Below are 17,953 nucleotides of genomic sequence, written 5' to 3'. Positions count from 1 at the left end.
TGGGAGGGGGGTGTAGAATAGTTATTCTAAGAGAAGGGTGTATAATAGAGCCTCTCTCTATATATATATACACACACACTTCTTTTGGTGTTCTTTTCTCCTGAAGATAAAGATGCAGATTAAGTTTTTTACGCAAAACGAGGTGGTATTAACATATGATTGATTGAGTTTTAATTATTACAAACTTGAAAAATAGATTAATATGATATTTTAGAGCAACTTTCATATATAAAGTTTTCGCACGAAACACACCGTTTAGCAGTGTGAAAAGTGTGCCACGAAAATCATAATCTTTATCCAACTCTTGTTGGAGAAAAGAACAGGGTACTTGTCAATATGTCATCTACTGAAGAATCAAATGCTGCTGTTATCAGAGTGCAGTTTGACTTGATTCATGATTTTGCCAGGTCGGCCGACCAAATTTTATTAAGAATAATAGATAGTTACAAAGTTTACAAGTTCTAAATTTTTTAGAGAAAAGGCTCTGGGAGCCCGGCTTTACTCAAAAGCTTAATAGGCTCGATACAGATGCTGGGAACACCAGCTTGAAACAGAAAAGCCCAAGTTCAACACACAAAAGACCGAAAAGCCTAAACATTCCAGGCACTATAGTCAATCCAGGTTCAGTGCAAAGCCTCCAGTCTTCATCCTCTTCATCGCCATCATCCATCTGCTTCTACGTGGATTGCCGGATTTTGGCATCGAGCAAGCCCCTGATTTCCTCCAGCAGATCCTTCGTTTCTCGGGTACCAAAGGACTCCACTATTTTAAAAACGAAAGCATCTTCTAAGGCAAATGTATCACATTATTCATCAAAACATTCCTAAACACCCAGTCATTCCTAACTTTCCAAATCGCCCACATTCCAGCTGCAATCACAGTAAGATTACTTCCTATCGTGACAACATTGTCTAGAATCAAATTTTGCACCTCCTCACAAGAACAAGGAGCTACTTTCCAGCCTAACGCATCCCTCACACAGCACCAAAGGAAAAGAGCAGGGGGACACTTAAAGATTAAATGGTTAACAGAGTTTGGTAGGAACCTTACAAGTTCTAAATTAGGCTGCCGATTCAGGCAACAACACAAATGGCTGCCGCGGTGCCGCCCCAAAAGGAAGAAAGAGAAAGAAAAATTAGCAGCTAATCACATTGCCGAAAAATTCCAGCCTCCTTCCAGATCATGATCTCTCTGATGCCACTAAATAGCTGACCTGCTGTGCGCGATCTCTGCTCGAAGATCCGGGCATTACGCTCCTTCCAAATCATCCAATAAACCATCACGAAGAGTGAAACGAGAGCTTTAATTCCTGTAGCTCGCTCAAAAGACCAACCTTGCCATCAGCCACCAGTCCACAAGCTGAGCACCACTCTCTGCCGGAAGCTGAAACGGGGCAGTGATCCACCCCTTGAGCATTCTCCACAGTCACACGCTCGATTGGTGGCAATTTTCCTGGATCCCCTGGCACAAGGAGCAACTAGAATGGTGAGGCCAACCACGCTTCTGCAAATTATCCGCCGTGATACATCTTCCCTTTGTCGCCGACCACATGAAAAACTTCACTAGAGAAGGCGCCCTCGTCTGCCAGATCAGCTCGCCACACAAAGAATGCGTGCGCGCCAGGAAGAACAGGTTGTAGGCTGAGGATAGTGAGAAACTTCCACTATTCATGATCTAAGTCACATGTTCGCTGAACAATGCACACTGATATTGTCCATTGTTTATATGTTGCCAGATTTAGCTTCCAGGGGCAACAACAGCAGTTAGGAGTACTAACTTTGCGTAAATTTCAAGTTTTGATGCATATGGAGTATATGCAACAAGAATTTCAGGACTTGTTGAAATGCAATGAGCTATCAAAAATTTATCTGACGACTAGCAAAAATATTTCTTGAATTAACATGAACAATAGTAAAGAACTTTTGTAAGGAAACAGGGGAGGGATAACCCTTAGCATCGTGTATTCATAGCCAACATAAGATAGGTGACGGTTACATAATTAATAAGCATCCAAAAGTTTCTGAACCCTCATACAGCAGGGAGAAAAAAAATAATGCTCAGCTTAAGCTCCCTCAGAACTAGTTAGCATGAATGCATGACAAGTTGATAACAATAACCAGTTTATCATGTTTCAGAAAAGAAGCTAGCCAGGATCCTGACAAAATTGGCACACTTAAAGGTAGCCAACTGAACTTAAAAGCATAGCTAGTAGTCCAACAAACATAAACTGCAGCAGCTAACAGGGCACCTGAAGAATATGATACATCATATTCAGACACAAGTGACGGGCCCTGCCAGCCTGTTTTCTTCAAATTAACTCCAGTCAAGTCACTATTCTTGATCAAAAGCAGTAAAACATTGAAGTTTTGGTTTTCATAGTATACCTGATAACAAAAGCATATATACACAGGGAGTACAGCACCATGCCTGCGTGCTAAAAGAAGATAACATATCTACCTGATGAGAAAGGTTCAGAACTTCAGATTGAGAAACCAACAACTATCATTGCTAGAGCACAAGAATATTAACCATGATTCGGTGGAAGTGCCATCACAACAAATAGTTCTTTCATAAGAGAGGGGTAGCTCCTGCTCAGATGCTCCAAGCCATCGCCGGTGACAACAGCACTCAGGTTCTCCAGTGAGCCAAGAAAACTAAAACACGCCTTCTTCAGCCCGTCGCAGTGATGCTGATCAGCAAGCACCAGGATGTTCAACACCGTGCTGACGCCAATGTAGTTGCACAACCTGTCCTCGCAGATCAGCTTGAGCCTCTGTAGATCATGCCGATCTGCCGCGACAAGCAGATGTTGCCACATGACGTCTTCCTCCTCCATCTTTGGTAACGAGTCGGTGTACATGAAGCGGAGCAACAGCTTGAACACCTGCGCCTCCATGTCTTCGATACGCACGACTCCGGCGGTGTCGCCCTCCTTCATCAAGCCGTAGAGCTCCGCGCTGAATACCGGCGACCGGGCTGCTAGCAAGCATCTGTGCGCCGCGAACGTCTCACCGCTGACCTCAAACACCACGTCGGCGCCCTTCTCGGTCTCCAGCAGGTCGACGAGCTGCTGGTTCAGGTCAGACGGGGGTACAGTGACGAATGTTGTGGCTGATGGGATCTCGGTCGTCTTCTCAGTTCGGATCTCTCCGATAACCGCTACGTCGCACCGGATGGTGAAGGAGTCGTCCCTGAGATCATTGGACTTCTCGAAATCTTCCCGTTTGATGAACTTTCTGTGACCCCAAGACCAGCTAGAATCCTCACCATATGTATTTACATTCGTGGATGCCAATGAAGGTGTGTTCTTCACCTGGTCGGTGGAACTAATCTGGAACTTGAACTGTGCCTGCACCTTCACACTGCTATTGGTGGCCTTGTCGTCTAGCAAGAGGTAAAGCGATATGTAATCCGCGGAGTCGGCGCTTTCCCCATTGGGGTAGTAATTGATGCGCCAGCGGTGGCCGCCGACGGTGAACTGGCCGGAACTGAGGAAGGAGCCGGTGGGGGTCGTCGCCTTGGTGCGCGAGTAGCAGCCGATCTTGAGGAGGTGGTACCTGGTCTCCGTGTCGGCGACGATGGCGGAGGCGGAGCCCAACCGCGAAGGGCTCTCGCCGCAGGCGGCGGTGGCCATGGCAGGACACTGCTCGCCGCTGTTCTAGCAGGGTTTAGGGCGAATTGGGGATTCGGGGGAGAGAGGAAAGCGGAAAAATGGAATACGAAGCGACGACGACCACGGCGTTTAGTTGGTGGAGAATATAACGGCGTGTGCTTTTTTTTTTTTTTTTGTGTGTGTAGTTTGTTTATGCGTGTGCTTTCTTTTTTTTTTTGTTTGTGCGTGTGCTTTTGCGTGGGACGCACTATTAGCTAGCTATAATCATATTTTTATGAGATAAAAAATGAGAGAGAAAAACAGCGGGCTACAGATCTGTAGCCAGCTGCAGCGCGGACTCCAAAACGCAATGTGTGTATGACAGGTGAGACCATATATTAGTAGTATAGTAAGCAACTATGGTATGAATTGGCTATTAGATTGGCTATAAATGAATTGGAATACTATTAAACTTGCTCTAAAAGCAAGTACAGGGTATAAATCAGCTACAAACATATTTTAAGGAGATAAAAAGAGGAAGAGAAGAGCTGCGGACTATAGATTTGTAGCTAGCTTCAGCACGGACTCCAATATACATGTGTGCATGACATGTGGGACCAGATAATAGGCAATTGTATGAATTGGCTATTAAATTAACTAGGAAGGTAGCCCGCGCATTCGCGCGGGCACGTAAAATAGGATACGCTTGACTAACTTGTAAGGTGGAATATCTACCGGATGACACCTGTCACGCTTGAAAAGTTTAATTTCTTCATAAATTTTCTCCATCTACATTGCTTAGATAATTTTTACAATATTTTTGTAAGATTTGAACTATATAATATTTAATTCATTACTACAAGCAATTGTCAATAATTCTTCATTTTCTGGAAAGAACGTGTCAATAAATACATAGGAGATATACATATTGTATACCTCGCTTCCCTATTATATATGTGATCTATAGCGTTTTCTAAAAAAAATATCTAGCCAATATGAGTCCTAAATTTAAAGTTAATAGTAGCAATGCATAACTTTTTAACCACAACTACGTACTTCTACGCACTGCTACCTTAATGTGTCTTGTATATGCAATAATACATTGAGAAACTCGTAATGCCATGGTGTAGGATGGATGGAAGGCCATTAACATCTAAGCACTTAAAGATGGTTATGGCAATCGAACATTGTACAATGGTTATCCAGTTTTTGAAAAGTAATAACTATTTGTTTTACAAATTTTTTATATTTTGTCCAATTGATTTAATTCAATCCCTATTGACATTTTTCTACTTATGAATACAGACATTTTAGGTTAAAAATACAGACATTATGGATCATGTATTTTTGGTTTGATTATTTAAAAGAGCAACAATTAAATTAAAAATTAGATTTATAGCTTAAGAATACGATCTTTGCAATTATTATTAATAGTTTGTGTTTTAGTTTGATAGCTTAAAATTAGAAGGGGGGAGTAGTGGAGAGTGGAGAGTGTGAGCCAAGGGGGAAGGGGGCGTTCAGTGTTGTGTGAATGCATGTTCTGGGAAGGGCGATGCATTGGGGACTTTATTTTTCTAAATAATTTAACTAAAACCAATGATCATATGTTTTGCTTTTTTCTTATAGTTTCTAAGATTTTTCTAATTTTGAAGACGTGACACATAGCGGCTTAAGATTTTTTCTAAAGGAAGACCTAATGGTTGAAAATAATGAATCCACTGACTTAAGTGAAAACCCATTGTCAAATGTTTTTTTCCCTTGGAATTTTTTTTGTTCTAATTTTTAGTACTTGACACGTGGTGAGTTAAGAGCGCTGCAAAGGATTTAGAGTGATTTGTGTAAATAGATATAATAGTTGCGAAAACTATCCAAACCAAAAAGTAAATTACAACAATAATAATCCTAAGTATACGAAAGATAAAGAATCTATGTTTTCTAGTTCCTATGATGCACGGGATGCATGCTGTCATTTTATTTATTTATGTTGTTTCATTAATGTTGTTATTATTTGGTTGGCATACAAAGGACAGGGGTCTATGTTCAAATGATATATTTTAATTTTTTATAAAGTAAAAAATATGATTAATATGGATCTTAAATTATTTATTTGATTATAAATAAATCAATAGTTCAAACAAACTAAAGGATTAATAATTATGATTTTTCAGCTTTCTCGTTATTGATTGTTTTTATGTTTACAAGTTGTTAGTTAGAGAAAGGAAGAGGAAGAAGTTGAATCGGAGAGAGTACATGCACATATAATAGCAGTGGAGAGGATCCATATGGTTGGGTTGGGTGAAGGGAGTTTGTTTTTTAACATAGATAAATGGTTTTGAGTTCTTAAGATGGTATAAAATAATAGGTCCATCGCATTAAGTAAATTTGGTGAAACAATATTACCATTATCTTTTGTTTGTGCTTTATAAGTTTAATATGTCTCAGTTAAGAGCTTTATTGATTTATTAAGATCTATCGGCTTCTACTTAAAAAAAGATCTATCCGCTTCTACTTGTTTTTTTTTTCAATATATTCGTAGTATTTGTTAAAAAAATATGAGCATATAAAAGTATAGAAATGGGTTTATTTTGCATAGCATGCTTGGTGACCTTCAAGGAATAAAAAGAGAGAAGGTACGTGATGAAAGTATTTTTCCAATGAAAAATTGTTTCTTTTAATTTTGTGTAGACACAATCGTTTACGGTGTTAATCAGTACTGCTTAATTTTTTATGATATAGATACAATGTTCTCTTTTGAAATGAGCGAGGCTGATCACTAAAAAGTTATAGCTAAACAGATATATGATCGCGACAGACATCTTTGCTAATCCAAAGAATATATTTATTTTTTCCAAAATTATTTGAAGTAATTAATTCGTTAGAGTGCACTTATAGTCACTTTGGTAGGGTGTATGGTATAGATCATCTACTATAAGAAAATATATGATAAAAGTTGAATGAATAGGATTGTTGATTTGTTACCATATCTATTTGGCAAAGAAAAGATATATATGACCATAATTCCCGTGATGGATTAAGGGGTTGTATTATGGCAAGATCATAGTTTGGAAATTCCAATCAAATTATTCTAAAAAGTTATAAAAAAAATGAGAATCTTAATCTCACATTGACTAAAATTAAATCAAATCTAATTGAAAAACCACAATGTTGTTCCACTCTCCCTGCATGTGGATTTGAATTAGTGTTATTTGTCAAGCTATATTTGAGACCATGTTGATCCTTTCTATCATGTGAAACTATTTAAAAAAAGATTATAATGACATTAATTATTATATATTGGCTAAGTTATTTAAAAATAATTATGACGTGAAATATTATATGTCGGCCCCATGTATTTAGCACTATAATATAACTATTATATGTGATCAATAGTTTATTTAATTAAAGGAATACAACAGATTATAAGTTAGATATATATTTCAAAAATAATTTTAAAAATGGATATTTAAAGACGATTGATTTGATATATTATATTAATCTAGTTTAACCGTATATATTTGTGAAGTAATAAGTTTTATTTTATAGTATAAAAAATATTTTTATAGAGACCATCTATTATTTAATGGTTGTATCCATGCAGGGTGTATTTTTTTTTTGGGCTCTATAGCTGTACGTACGAATTTTGATTTATTTTTCTTTAAGCGAACAGGGTTTATATCCGATCGAAATAGGTCAATTTTTCTCTAAAAAAAATATCTGGTATATACTTGACAATGAGGTGAAGCAGAACCTTTTAAATAGATCTAATCTAATGTTTAAAATAACGGAGCTACCAAATTAAGTTAAAATCGACGGTTAGATTAGAAAGTGCCATGTATAGAAAATCTTATTTTTAGAGACTGTCTATTATAGGTTCTATCAACATACGGTGTAGTATTTTTGTTTTCGCTCTACAGCTGTACGTACATATGTTGATTTGTTTTCCTTAAGCGAACAGGGTTTATATCTGATCGAAATACATGCCAATTTTTCTCGTAAAAATATCTTGTATATATCTGATAATAATCTGAAGCGGGACCTTTTAAATAGATCTAATCTAATGGTTTAAAATAACGGACCCATAAATTTAAGTGAAAACCGACGGTTAGATTGAAATTGCCACGTGTCGGTTTAGGAGCGTTTGTAGGAGCGCCACGTGGCAGTTTAGGAGCATTTGTAAGAAGTTTAATGGACTTTTAGTATATAATAGATTATGAATGATTTGCAGCCCATAGTTGGCTACACTATTAAACTTGCTCTAATGAGCGGTCTCACTTGGAATAAATTCTCTACATCCATCTAAATGTCCTATATATATACCTTTTTTTATACCAACCAGAAAAAAAATGTCTGGATCACTATACATTAAACTTCTTAATTTTGGTTTGGTTTTTTTTTGTGTTATTTGATGACTCTGGATGTTATTTGCCACAATTGGGTTTTTAATCGATATTTGATTTTGGGATTTGTCCGCTGTACGTGATTAGGATTTTGATTTGATCTCTAATTTTTTTTCCCTTTGGGCGGCGTATGTGACGAACACATCACGCGTGCGGGGACGCAGGTCGTCGCTCGGTCGGACTTACAGATGATTTTTTTATGGTTCTTCGGTTTGGGATTAGACTATTCGAGATTGCCTACCTTTTATGCGACCCCCATGGGAGAGAGACGAGGAAGGGAGAGAAGAAGAAAAAGGGAGGGGGTGATGAGTGATGACGCGTTCCCATTCAGGGGCGGGCCCACTTCAATTCATGGGTATTCAAATGAATACCCAAGATTTTTGAAAAAAAAATGCATATATGAAGTATATATTCCATATGTATATATAGGAAAAAAGGAAAAATGCTTATACCCATTCAAAACTCAAAAGAAGCCCAAACTGAACCCTCCCACCACCCACTATTTCAGGCCCATTGGCCCAATAGCAAAGAAAAGCCCACTACCTCTCTAACCCTATCTCTTCTCCTCACCTTCCTTCCCATCCCAGGTGCCACGCCCATGCCTGCACGCCAGCTGTCGCCAGCCCTCCAGGCTTACACACGCGCCGTCGCCGTGCTAGCTCAGCCGCCTGCATGCGCGCGCCTCGCCGTCGCCGGTCTCGTTGCCCAGCCGCCTGTGCATGCGCGCCTCGCAGTCGCCGGTCGCGGCGTCGCCCCGCCGGTCGCCCACAGGCCACAGCCCCCTCGCCGGCTCGCTGCCTCCGCGCCTCGCGCCTAGCCAGCGCGGCGGCGCCCCGCGCCCGGCGGCCGCCTGCGCGCCTCGCCGCCTCCCGTCCTCGAGACCTCGACAATAGTCAGCAAGATAGCAAGCGGTTGCAACGGTGAGTCGCCGAGTCGGTGAACTGAAGTGTGTTGATTATTTTAGCTTCATTGTTTGTGAATGACTAACTAGATTAGGATTTAGGAACCACTGAACCAGTGCTGCTTTGCTCAATTGCTCTTTGATATTGTTGTTTGTAGGTTTGAAACATGAAGAGAAAAAAGGGTCCCATTGTTAATTTTTAGAAAATGCTGCTGCAAAACAAAAAAGCAAGAACCAACTGGTCCAAGTCAACCTTCTTCCATTGGTCCAAGTCAACCTTCGTGTATTGAGAGTCAGGTGCAAGTAGTGATATATCAAGGTTAGCCTGAGAATGAGAGTGCTAGTGGGGAAAGCAGTCCAAGCACAGTACCGCCTGATGTAGAGACCGATGATATTGGAGGAGGGCCAAATGATGAGTCATCAAGTGATGAAGACAATAATGGTGGTGCATATGACATAAAGCATGATCCTGGATTGAGGATTCCTATATCACAATATGATGTCAATGACCAAGATTCAGTTAGAAGGGAGTATATTGCATTGGGCCCTTGTCAACCAAAGATGAAGAAGGAGGATTTTCCGCAGCATGAGTGTGGAGGTATGCGTCGCTTCCTGCCAAAGTGGTTTTCTGAGTTTAAGTGGCTTGAGTATAGTGTGCACAGAGATGCTGCATAGTGCTTTGTTTGTTATTTGTTCAAAGATAGCACTAGCAATCATGGTGGAGATGCTTTTGCTAATGAAGGCATAGAAATTAGAACATGAAAATTAGATTTAGTAAACATGCTGGTGCTGTCAATAGTGCATATTGTGAAGCTGAAGAAAAATACAATTTGTTCATACAACCTAAGACATCAATTCGTGAGTCCTTCGCATCAAACTCCGCAGAGGTTTAGGCTCAATATTTAGCTCACTTGACATGGTCACTCAAGTGCATAAGCTATCTTTTGCGGCAGGGGTTGGCTTTTTGTGGTCATGATGAGTCAGGATTCTAACAACAAAGGAAATTTTAGGGAACTTGTGCAATGGATAGCTGGGAACTTTGAAGAAGTTAATAAGGTGGTTCTAGGAAATGCTCCAACTAGTTGTCAGATGATAGGCCACAAGATTCAGAAACAACTCATTAGTTCTTGTGCTCATGAAACAACTAAACTTGTCATAGAGGAACTTCATGATGAGTGTTTTGCAATTCTTGCTGATGAGCCTAGTGATGCCTACCAACAAGAACAATTGGCTCTTTGCTTGCGGTTTGTCAATAAGACGGGGCAACTAGTTGAATGGTTTCTTGGTCTTGTCCATGTTGAAGATACTACATCATTGACTCTTAAGGAGGCAATTAAGTCCTTGCTTATTAAGTGCCATCTACCTTTATCCAAGGTACGTGGACAAGGATATGATGGTGCTAGTAACATGAAGGGTCATATTAATGGTTTGAAGAAACTAATTATGGATGAGTCCCCCTGAGCTTACTATGTACATTGTTTTGCTCATCAACTTCAACTAACCCTTGTAGTTATTGCTAAGGAGAATACTGATTGTGCATGGTTCTTTGGGCAACTTGCATATTTGTTGAATGTCCTTGGGATGTCTTGTAAAAAGATTCACAAAGGTAGAACTTAATGTTTTGAGAGAAGATTCTGGATGGCAAGACTTTCTTAAGAGGGTCACTTCTTTTTGTGTGAAGCACAAAGTTAAAGTTGTTGACAAGGATGGGAATTATAAGCCTATACAAAGGTCGAAGAAGTTCTTCAAAAATGCTATTAATTACCATCGATTCCATGCCGATATGTTTTTGGGTGTCATTGATAGGCAACTTCAAGAGCTCAATAACAAATTTGATGAGGTAAACCCAGAGTTACTTAGATGCATGTCATCATTTAGCCCAGCTAAATCCTTCTCTGATTTTAATGTTGACAACTTAGTTAAGCTTGCCAAGTTCTATCCTAATGATTTTGATGTTGAAGAAATGAACCAACTCACCTTTCAACTGAACCGCTATATTAGTGATGTGAGTAAGGATGAGAATTTCACAAATTTGATGAGTTTGGCAGACCTGTCTATGATGCTTGTGAAAACAAACAAGGTTTCTCGCTATGACCTTGTTTACAAACTTCTGAAATTTGTGTTAGTTCTCCCTGTTGCAACTGCTAGTGTTGAGAGGGTTTTCTCTTCAATGAACTATATCAAAAACAAGTTAAGAAGCAAGATGGGGCAAGAATATTTGAATGATTGCTTGGTTATATTCATTGAAAGATATTTCTTCTTGCAAGTTAAGAATGAAGACATCATCAATCATTTTCAAAATATCAAGAAACGGAAAGTTCTTCTCTATATTGTAAGAGTTCTTATCATTTTGCCATTTTGTATGGTCTATAAATTTGATATGTTTTTTCAATTAATAGTTTAGTAATGTACTCTAATATGTTTAACGCATTCAATTTATGGTCAATTCTATCCATTTATGACTTTATGAAATCATGCTTATACCGTTGCATATTATACAACTATTAGATCTTGGGTTGGAAAATTTTCTCTCCTACAATTTCGAATACCCAAGTTGAAAAACCTAACCCCGCCCCTGTTCCCATTGTATTTTTTTATTTTTAATCGGATACTCCTGGGTTTTTTTTGAATTTTTGTGCCACATCAACGCCACGTAGGCGCCACGTTAGGCAAAACCACCATCCAAACCGCCTTATGATCTTATAAAATTATTTCCCCTCCCCTTCTCTCTCTCTGAAAATGATGGCGTCGGCGGCACCTATCCCCCTCCGTCGCTCCTTCTCTCCCTACCTCACTGGTAGCGCCTCTCCCCACCGGCGGCACCGCTCCCCTTCCCCCTCACCCATCGACGATGCCGCTCCCCCTCCCCCTCCCCCCTCCCCCCACCGGCGGCGCCACTCCATCTCCCCCTGTCCCTCCCATCTTGTGGTGCAGCGATGGCGGAGGTACAGCGACGATGACGACTCTTACCCTTCCCGTCTCCCCATCAACCTCGATGACAGGGCTAGGCACGGAGACAGTGGCGACGGCCGTCCTTCTTTCTTCTCCTCTGCCTTAAAGCAAGAGGAGAGCGCCAGAGGATGGGGCGTCGTGGTAGAGGAAAGGGGTGCCAGCGCGGTTGGGGAGGTGGCAAGTGTGGTCGTGCCCGGCTGGTTCGGGCACGACACGAGCGCAGTGGACGACGATGGCAATGAGCTCGGAACAACCGTATCTGGCGACTCTAAGCTTGCCCATTTGTGTGATTTTTTCCTCTCTTTTGCCCCTTTTTTCTAGGGTTCTCGATCTGTGTTTCTGTCCGATTGGATGATTAAAAAAAGCAGCGCTAAAAAAAGGTGGAAAGTGAAAAAAAACGCACATACGGACGAAAAATTGTTGACGATAGGAAGGATAGCAATTTTTTTATTAGTTAAGATATGCGGGCACTTTTCTATCAGATTATGGACTTTTACCATGGCAAAATTTCCTACAGGACATCGAAAAAGCAAAGTAATTAGTTAGGAGACAGTGCAAGACCATGTATCTGTCCCACAGCAAAAAACTGGTAATTAGCTGTTGGAAATAGAGAGAAATAGCCGTGAAAGTACGATTTTACCCTTGCATGTCATGTGCGGCTCGCATATAGCTCCGACGACATGGAGGCGACGACATTTCCGGCGCCAGCGTGGCCCTCATGCTGTAGCAACGACAAGTGCTGAAACGATATGGAGCCACGGGCCTATGTAATGGGGCAGCCACGGGCCTAGGCAAGCGGGCCCCCTTGAATCCCCAGAGAGCCACCTCGCTGGCGACAGCGGCGCCATGGCCAGACCGACTATGACCGCCTGCGCTCTTTGACACCCTGCTTGACATGAACCAAGAGGTGGTCGACGTTGTGCTCGCTTGCAAGCGTGGCGTATGGTGGAGCATCGGCGCGGTCCTCGAGCTGTAGCAGCGACGAGTGCGGGAATGACACGGAGCCACGAGCCCAGGCGCGTGGCGGCGTGGGCCACCCTCAAACCCCCCGGAAGAGCCACCTCATTGGTGACGGTGACAATGGGTGCGGCGGCGGGTGTGGTGGTGGTGTCGGAGCTGTATGCGAGCTGGACTTGGCATGCAAGGGCAATATCGTATTTTTGCGACTGTTTCTCTCTTCATTTTATTTGGATATTATAAAACAATGTCGCTAGTGTCCATCAGCTAGTTATCAGTACCACCGCAAAAAGCTGATAAACATGATTTTTTTAATCTTTTTAAAATTTAATTTTAAAAATAAACCCTCCAAAACTTATTTTCAAAATCTGAATCTTTCAGCTACGTCCGGCGGGGCTTTTAACTATTTGCCACTCTTACGAATGGTCCTTAACGATTTGCCACTAGGCCCACATGTCATAGACACATGAGGGCCCACGTGTCATTGACAGAGCGTGGCAAATCGTTAATTGCCATGTCACAAGAGTGGCAAATAGTTAAATTTCCCACGTCCGGCAAGCTGACGTGACAAAACAACACTGACCTCTCTGAAGTTGCTGCATTGCCCGAAATATCTTGTCGACCACTTCATTCATCACAGTTTCTTCTCCAGGTTTCAACATGCTACTCTGCTTAAAATAAAAGACAACACGAAAAGCAATTGTTAGTGGAGTAAAAAGCAGTTTTTGTTTTAAAAATCTTAGGATTTTTAAGAGTAGAAGTCAACATCAAACTTTTCAAAGTAGCTGGGAATCTGAGCCCACCCCCATTGCATCTCTTAACAAACCCAAGAAAACATCAATAGGACATCAAAGATAATAAGATAAGCACTTTCCAGGTCATTGCAAATAAGGCAAAAGGCAGGACAGGATCCTGTCTCTACTAGCCAGCCAAATGTCAAGCTCTCTACCATCCTCAGCCCCACGGAAGCAGAGAGCACAATATTGGGTTTTGTGGTGTCGCAATTATTTTTGTCAGGGACCAAAGAATTATTTTTCCCTCACTAGAAAGGGAAGCCCTAGAAATAATGTTACCCAGCTAAAAGAAATGATCTCCTAAAAGAAAGGCTATCAGGCTACAGAGAAAGGGCATCAGCAAACAGGATGCTTTGCTGATTGCAGATCAGATAAATGGCAGGGTACTGGATTTTAAGAGAGCAAGAGCCCAACCGGTTATCAGACCACAAGAATATTATATGTGTTCAAGCTCCCAAATTCCAAGTCCCCATCCCCCTGAAAACCAATGTTTGGTTCTGTGTAGGCTTTTCCAAAATCAAGAACCCCTTAAATCTCAGATTGGAAGAAGCTTCTCCCATACATGTCTGGACAACAATATATCGATGTCTGCACGTCATATGTTAATGACCAGAGGGAGAAATAGACAGCATAAGACAATTAATGAAGTGACGGTTACAAAATACTACCTCCGTCTCAAAATAAGTGCAGCCATAGTTTTCAGCGTCCAACTATGACCATTTGTCTTATTTGAAAATTTTTTGAAAAAAATTAAAAACATAAGTCACGAGGAAAGTACTATTTATGTTTTATCATCTTGTAACAACAAAAATGCTAATTATAAAAAAATTTCAAATAAAACGAACGATTAAAGTTGGGCGCGGAAACTCATGGCTGCACTTATTTTGGGACGGAGGTAGTAGTTAGCATGACAAAAATATTACGTGCAGAGGGGAGATACAACCTGATGATCAGATTAATCTCCCTAAAAAAAGTTAGGACGAAAAAAAATAACCGTTTCTTTGTTCCGATTGACCAAAGCAAATTGGTGTAAAGCCAACGATAACTTAGGTTTTTTTATGTTGTTTTGGAGAAAGAGGATCCTGACAAGTTTACCACACTTTAGAAAGTGAGCAAAAATCGAAAGCATTGCAAGCTACTACTCTGTCCCAGAAAAAAACCAAATCTTAGCTACGAATCTAGAAACATATATGTCCAAATTTGTAGATAGGATTGGATTTTTTTTAGGATGGAGGGGATATCTTCCAACATATACAGGGCACCTGGAGAATGAATGATCCATACTCTGTCTTCAGAACCACAGAAGACACAAGTGCCGGGATTCTGCTAGCCTATTTTTTCAAATTATCTCTAGTCGATACACTACTCTTGGGTAGAAACCATGACAAAACCATTATTTTTTAAGGAAGTTTGGTTTCCCAGATACAGTTAAAAAGGAAATTAGCATGACTCATTTATATGTACCTGTACAAGACTGAACCATGAATCTGGTCCCAACCTGACCAGGAGAGCTTATTTAAATCATCAAACAGATACAACCGATAACAGGTATCTAACATTTAGAAGGTAAATCAGCATGACAATTTTTTATGGACCTACCATGAATCTAGTCCCATCCTGACCAGGAGAACTTATTGAAATTATCAGACAAAAGCAGTACCTGAGAACAGGTCTCTAATATAAAAACTGAGAATAGGTATCTAATATCAAAATAATCATATAGATAACATAAATTAAAATCAAAACAGAGATGAAATTGGCTACTCCTTCATTATCCCTTCCAGTCATCCAAATCAAGCATGCCAAATGGAAGTTTAAAACCAGGTAACAAGTGACAATCGATTTTGATTTAGCTTCTGCTTAGGATAGATGTAGTCATAATTTGATATGTACATCATAAGTTGGTAAGAAAAGCCTATCTGAAGGAGTTAAGCTGCATGCCCACGTGCTAAAAGAGAACAGAAATACCTGATGACAAAGGTTCAGATTCAGAAACTAAATGCTACCATTGTTAGAACACATGAACACTATGTCACTAAGCATGATTCAGTGGAAGTGACAGCACAGCAACCAGTTCTTTCATAAGAGTGGGGCAGCTCCTGCTCAGATGCTCGAAGCCATCGGCAGCGATGACTGCACTGAGATTTGCCTGTGAACCGAGAAAATGAAAGCATGCCTTCTTCAGACCGGCACAGTGGTGCTGATCGGCCAGTGCCAGGATGTTCCCCACCGTGCCTACAGCAATGTATCTGCACAACCTTTCCTCGCAGATCAGCTTGAGCCTCTGCAGATTGTACCGATCTGCCGCGACGAGTAGATGCTGGCACATGACATTTATTAAGAAGAAATAATATGCCACTGAAAAGAAAAAACGGATTTATATCGATTTTGGACGGCTTAGACTACTCTTGACATAAAGTGACCAAGATTGAATGGCTTAGATTGATCTTAATCGAAGAGCACGAGAACAGCGGTTGCTGGCGAACCACAGCATGATGATGCAAATGGAGAGCACCATGAGGTAGAGAAGGCGACGGCTATTCTTACCAACACTTACGCGACGACGGACCGCGAAGGAGATGGCCAGCGATGAGCTCCGAAGGGCGACGTGGTACTGGTCAACGATGGCGACGGTGTTCCGGCGATCTTTGGCGAAGAAGAGGTGGTGGACGGTGTTCTCCTCGCAGCTGCGAATCCAGTGGAGACGACGGACGACGACGAACGGCGCGGCTGGAGGCACGGCGGCGACGGCGGTGCTCCACTTCACGTCGACGGGCAACCTCCGGTGGGATTTGGCGCAAAACAACCAGAGGCCGGGGTAGAGCTCGACTTTGTGTAGCCGAGGGAGGTGTCGGCGCTGACCGGCGACGGCCGAGGCGACGGCGCACGGCGGCTGGAGCGGCGGCCGGAGGTGGAGAGAGAGGGAGCTCGCGGGCAGGGGCGGCTAGGGCTCGGCGAAGGACGGGACTTGAGGGGATAGGCAGAGGACGACTAGCGGGTCCTTTATATAGGCACGCGAGCTCGGGTCCGGGCCCAAATCGACGGGAAAAACTCCGGGAAAGTTTAGGATCCTCGCCCGGGAAAAGGAAAGATTGATCCGCGAAATTAGAAAGGATTTCCATAGAAACTTTTGGGGATTTATTGGGGAAAAGGAAGAGGAGATTGAGAGGATTCCATTCCCGCAACTAATTTGGAAAGAGGAGCAACGAGGAGACCGGATTTTGGAAGGAGATCGGCGGCTGCACAGCACACGCACGGGAGAGAGAGGCGGCGGGAGGTTGAAGAAGGTACTGTAGCGACAGGGAGGCAAAACAGACTTTTGTCTGGCTGAAAAGCAAAGAAGTGGAGGAATAAGAAATAGACTTCCCGGAAAGGGACTACCTATACATTTGACGACAAATTTTTCCCCAAAAATTTGACAAATGTAATTATAGTACAATCATAGTGTAATTACACTATAACTTATATGTAATTACACTGTAACTTGTATGTAACTACAGTGTAACTTATATGTAAGTTTCACATAATTTTGAATCGTTGATCTATTACACGATTTGTTTTGGTGAGGAAGAAAACAAATCATAGCACACACATATGTAAAAGAATTTGTTCCCACGACCTCCATTTTACCAAAATAATATGTTACAAAGAGATTTTTGAAAGTTACATACAAGTTACACTATAGTTACAGTGTAATTACATACAAGTTACAGTGTAATTACACTACGATTGTACTGCAATTACATCTGTTAAATTTTTGAGAAAAAATTTGTCGACAAATATATAGCAAAATCGTCCCGGAAATAGAGCAGACGGCGCAGAGGACGGATGGCTGAGGATTACATATAGACTTTTCCAGTTTCAGCCAAAAAAGGAAAAGGATATTTAATTAACTGTTCCAATTAAATTAACCAAAATGAAATAATTTTTCAATTGTTAAAAATACTTCCAATACTCAAATAATTTCAAGAAAAATCCTGAAAATAATTGGACACTCAAAGTATTTAACAAAATTAAAACCAGATCATTTAATGATTAATTTATTGATGAAATAATTGCTGAACTCTTCTTTTGTATTATTAAAATTAATAATTAAGCTCTAAAAAATCCGAGAAAATTCCAGATAGTATAATTAATCATGGAGAATTCAATAAAAATTAAGTCCAGCCAAGTTTTTTATTTAGGAAATATTATTTCCCCTATTTAACTTCACTTGTAAATTAATGAACTTTTAATATAAATTCTATTAATAATTTATTAAATAATTTATACATCCTGAAACGGAAAATGCGGCGTGTGGCGGCGTCTGTGAGGCAGGTTCTCGGCATAGATCCGTGAACTTAGCCAGAAGTGGTTGTGG

General features: G+C 40.9%; 1 protein-coding gene and 2 long non-coding RNA genes across 3 annotated transcripts; 1 reads left to right on the top strand and 2 right to left on the bottom strand.

Annotated features, from left to right (window-relative positions):
* Nucleotides 1–2,318: 2,318 nt before the first annotated feature.
* Nucleotides 2,319–3,728, bottom strand: LOC9267886 (BTB/POZ and MATH domain-containing protein 1). Its single transcript, XM_015759120.3, has 2 exons — nt 2,530–3,728; nt 2,319–2,457 (listed from the first exon to the last, which is right to left on the bottom strand). The coding sequence occupies exons 1-2, from the start codon at nt 3,632–3,634 to the stop codon at nt 2,435–2,437; spliced, it is 1,128 nt and encodes a 375-aa protein (XP_015614606.1). The 5' UTR covers nt 3,635–3,728; the 3' UTR covers nt 2,319–2,434.
* A 4,846-nt stretch (nt 3,729–8,574) lies between these two features.
* Nucleotides 8,575–11,362, top strand: LOC136353744 (uncharacterized). Its single transcript, XR_010737145.1, has 2 exons — nt 8,575–8,909; nt 9,049–11,362. It is a non-coding gene; the product is annotated as an uncharacterized lncRNA (long non-coding RNA).
* A 4,053-nt stretch (nt 11,363–15,415) lies between these two features.
* LOC136353743 (uncharacterized) lies at nt 15,416–16,922 on the bottom strand. Its single transcript, XR_010737144.1, has 2 exons — nt 16,141–16,922; nt 15,416–15,913 (listed from the first exon to the last, which is right to left on the bottom strand). It is a non-coding gene; the product is annotated as an uncharacterized lncRNA (long non-coding RNA).
* Nucleotides 16,923–17,953: the final 1,031 nt, after the last annotated feature.

Source organism: Oryza sativa, chromosome 10 (genome assembly GCF_034140825.1).
Source record: "Oryza sativa Japonica Group chromosome 10, ASM3414082v1".
NCBI lineage: Eukaryota > Viridiplantae > Streptophyta > Magnoliopsida > Poales > Poaceae > Oryza > Oryza sativa.
Note: the sequence above shows the minus strand (reverse complement) of the source record. Positions and strands in the feature narration are given on the sequence as shown.

Bases quoted from the DNA above. Each gene is read 5' to 3' on its own strand.
- LOC9267886 (XM_015759120.3), bottom strand. From the start codon at position 3,634: ATGGCCACCGCCGCCTGCGGCGAGAGCCCTTCGCGGTTGGGCTCCGCC. The intron at 2,458-2,529 runs GTTAATATTCTT...CTTTCTCATCAG, and splicing joins GGCACTTCCACCGAATCATG to GTAGATATGTTATCTTCTTT.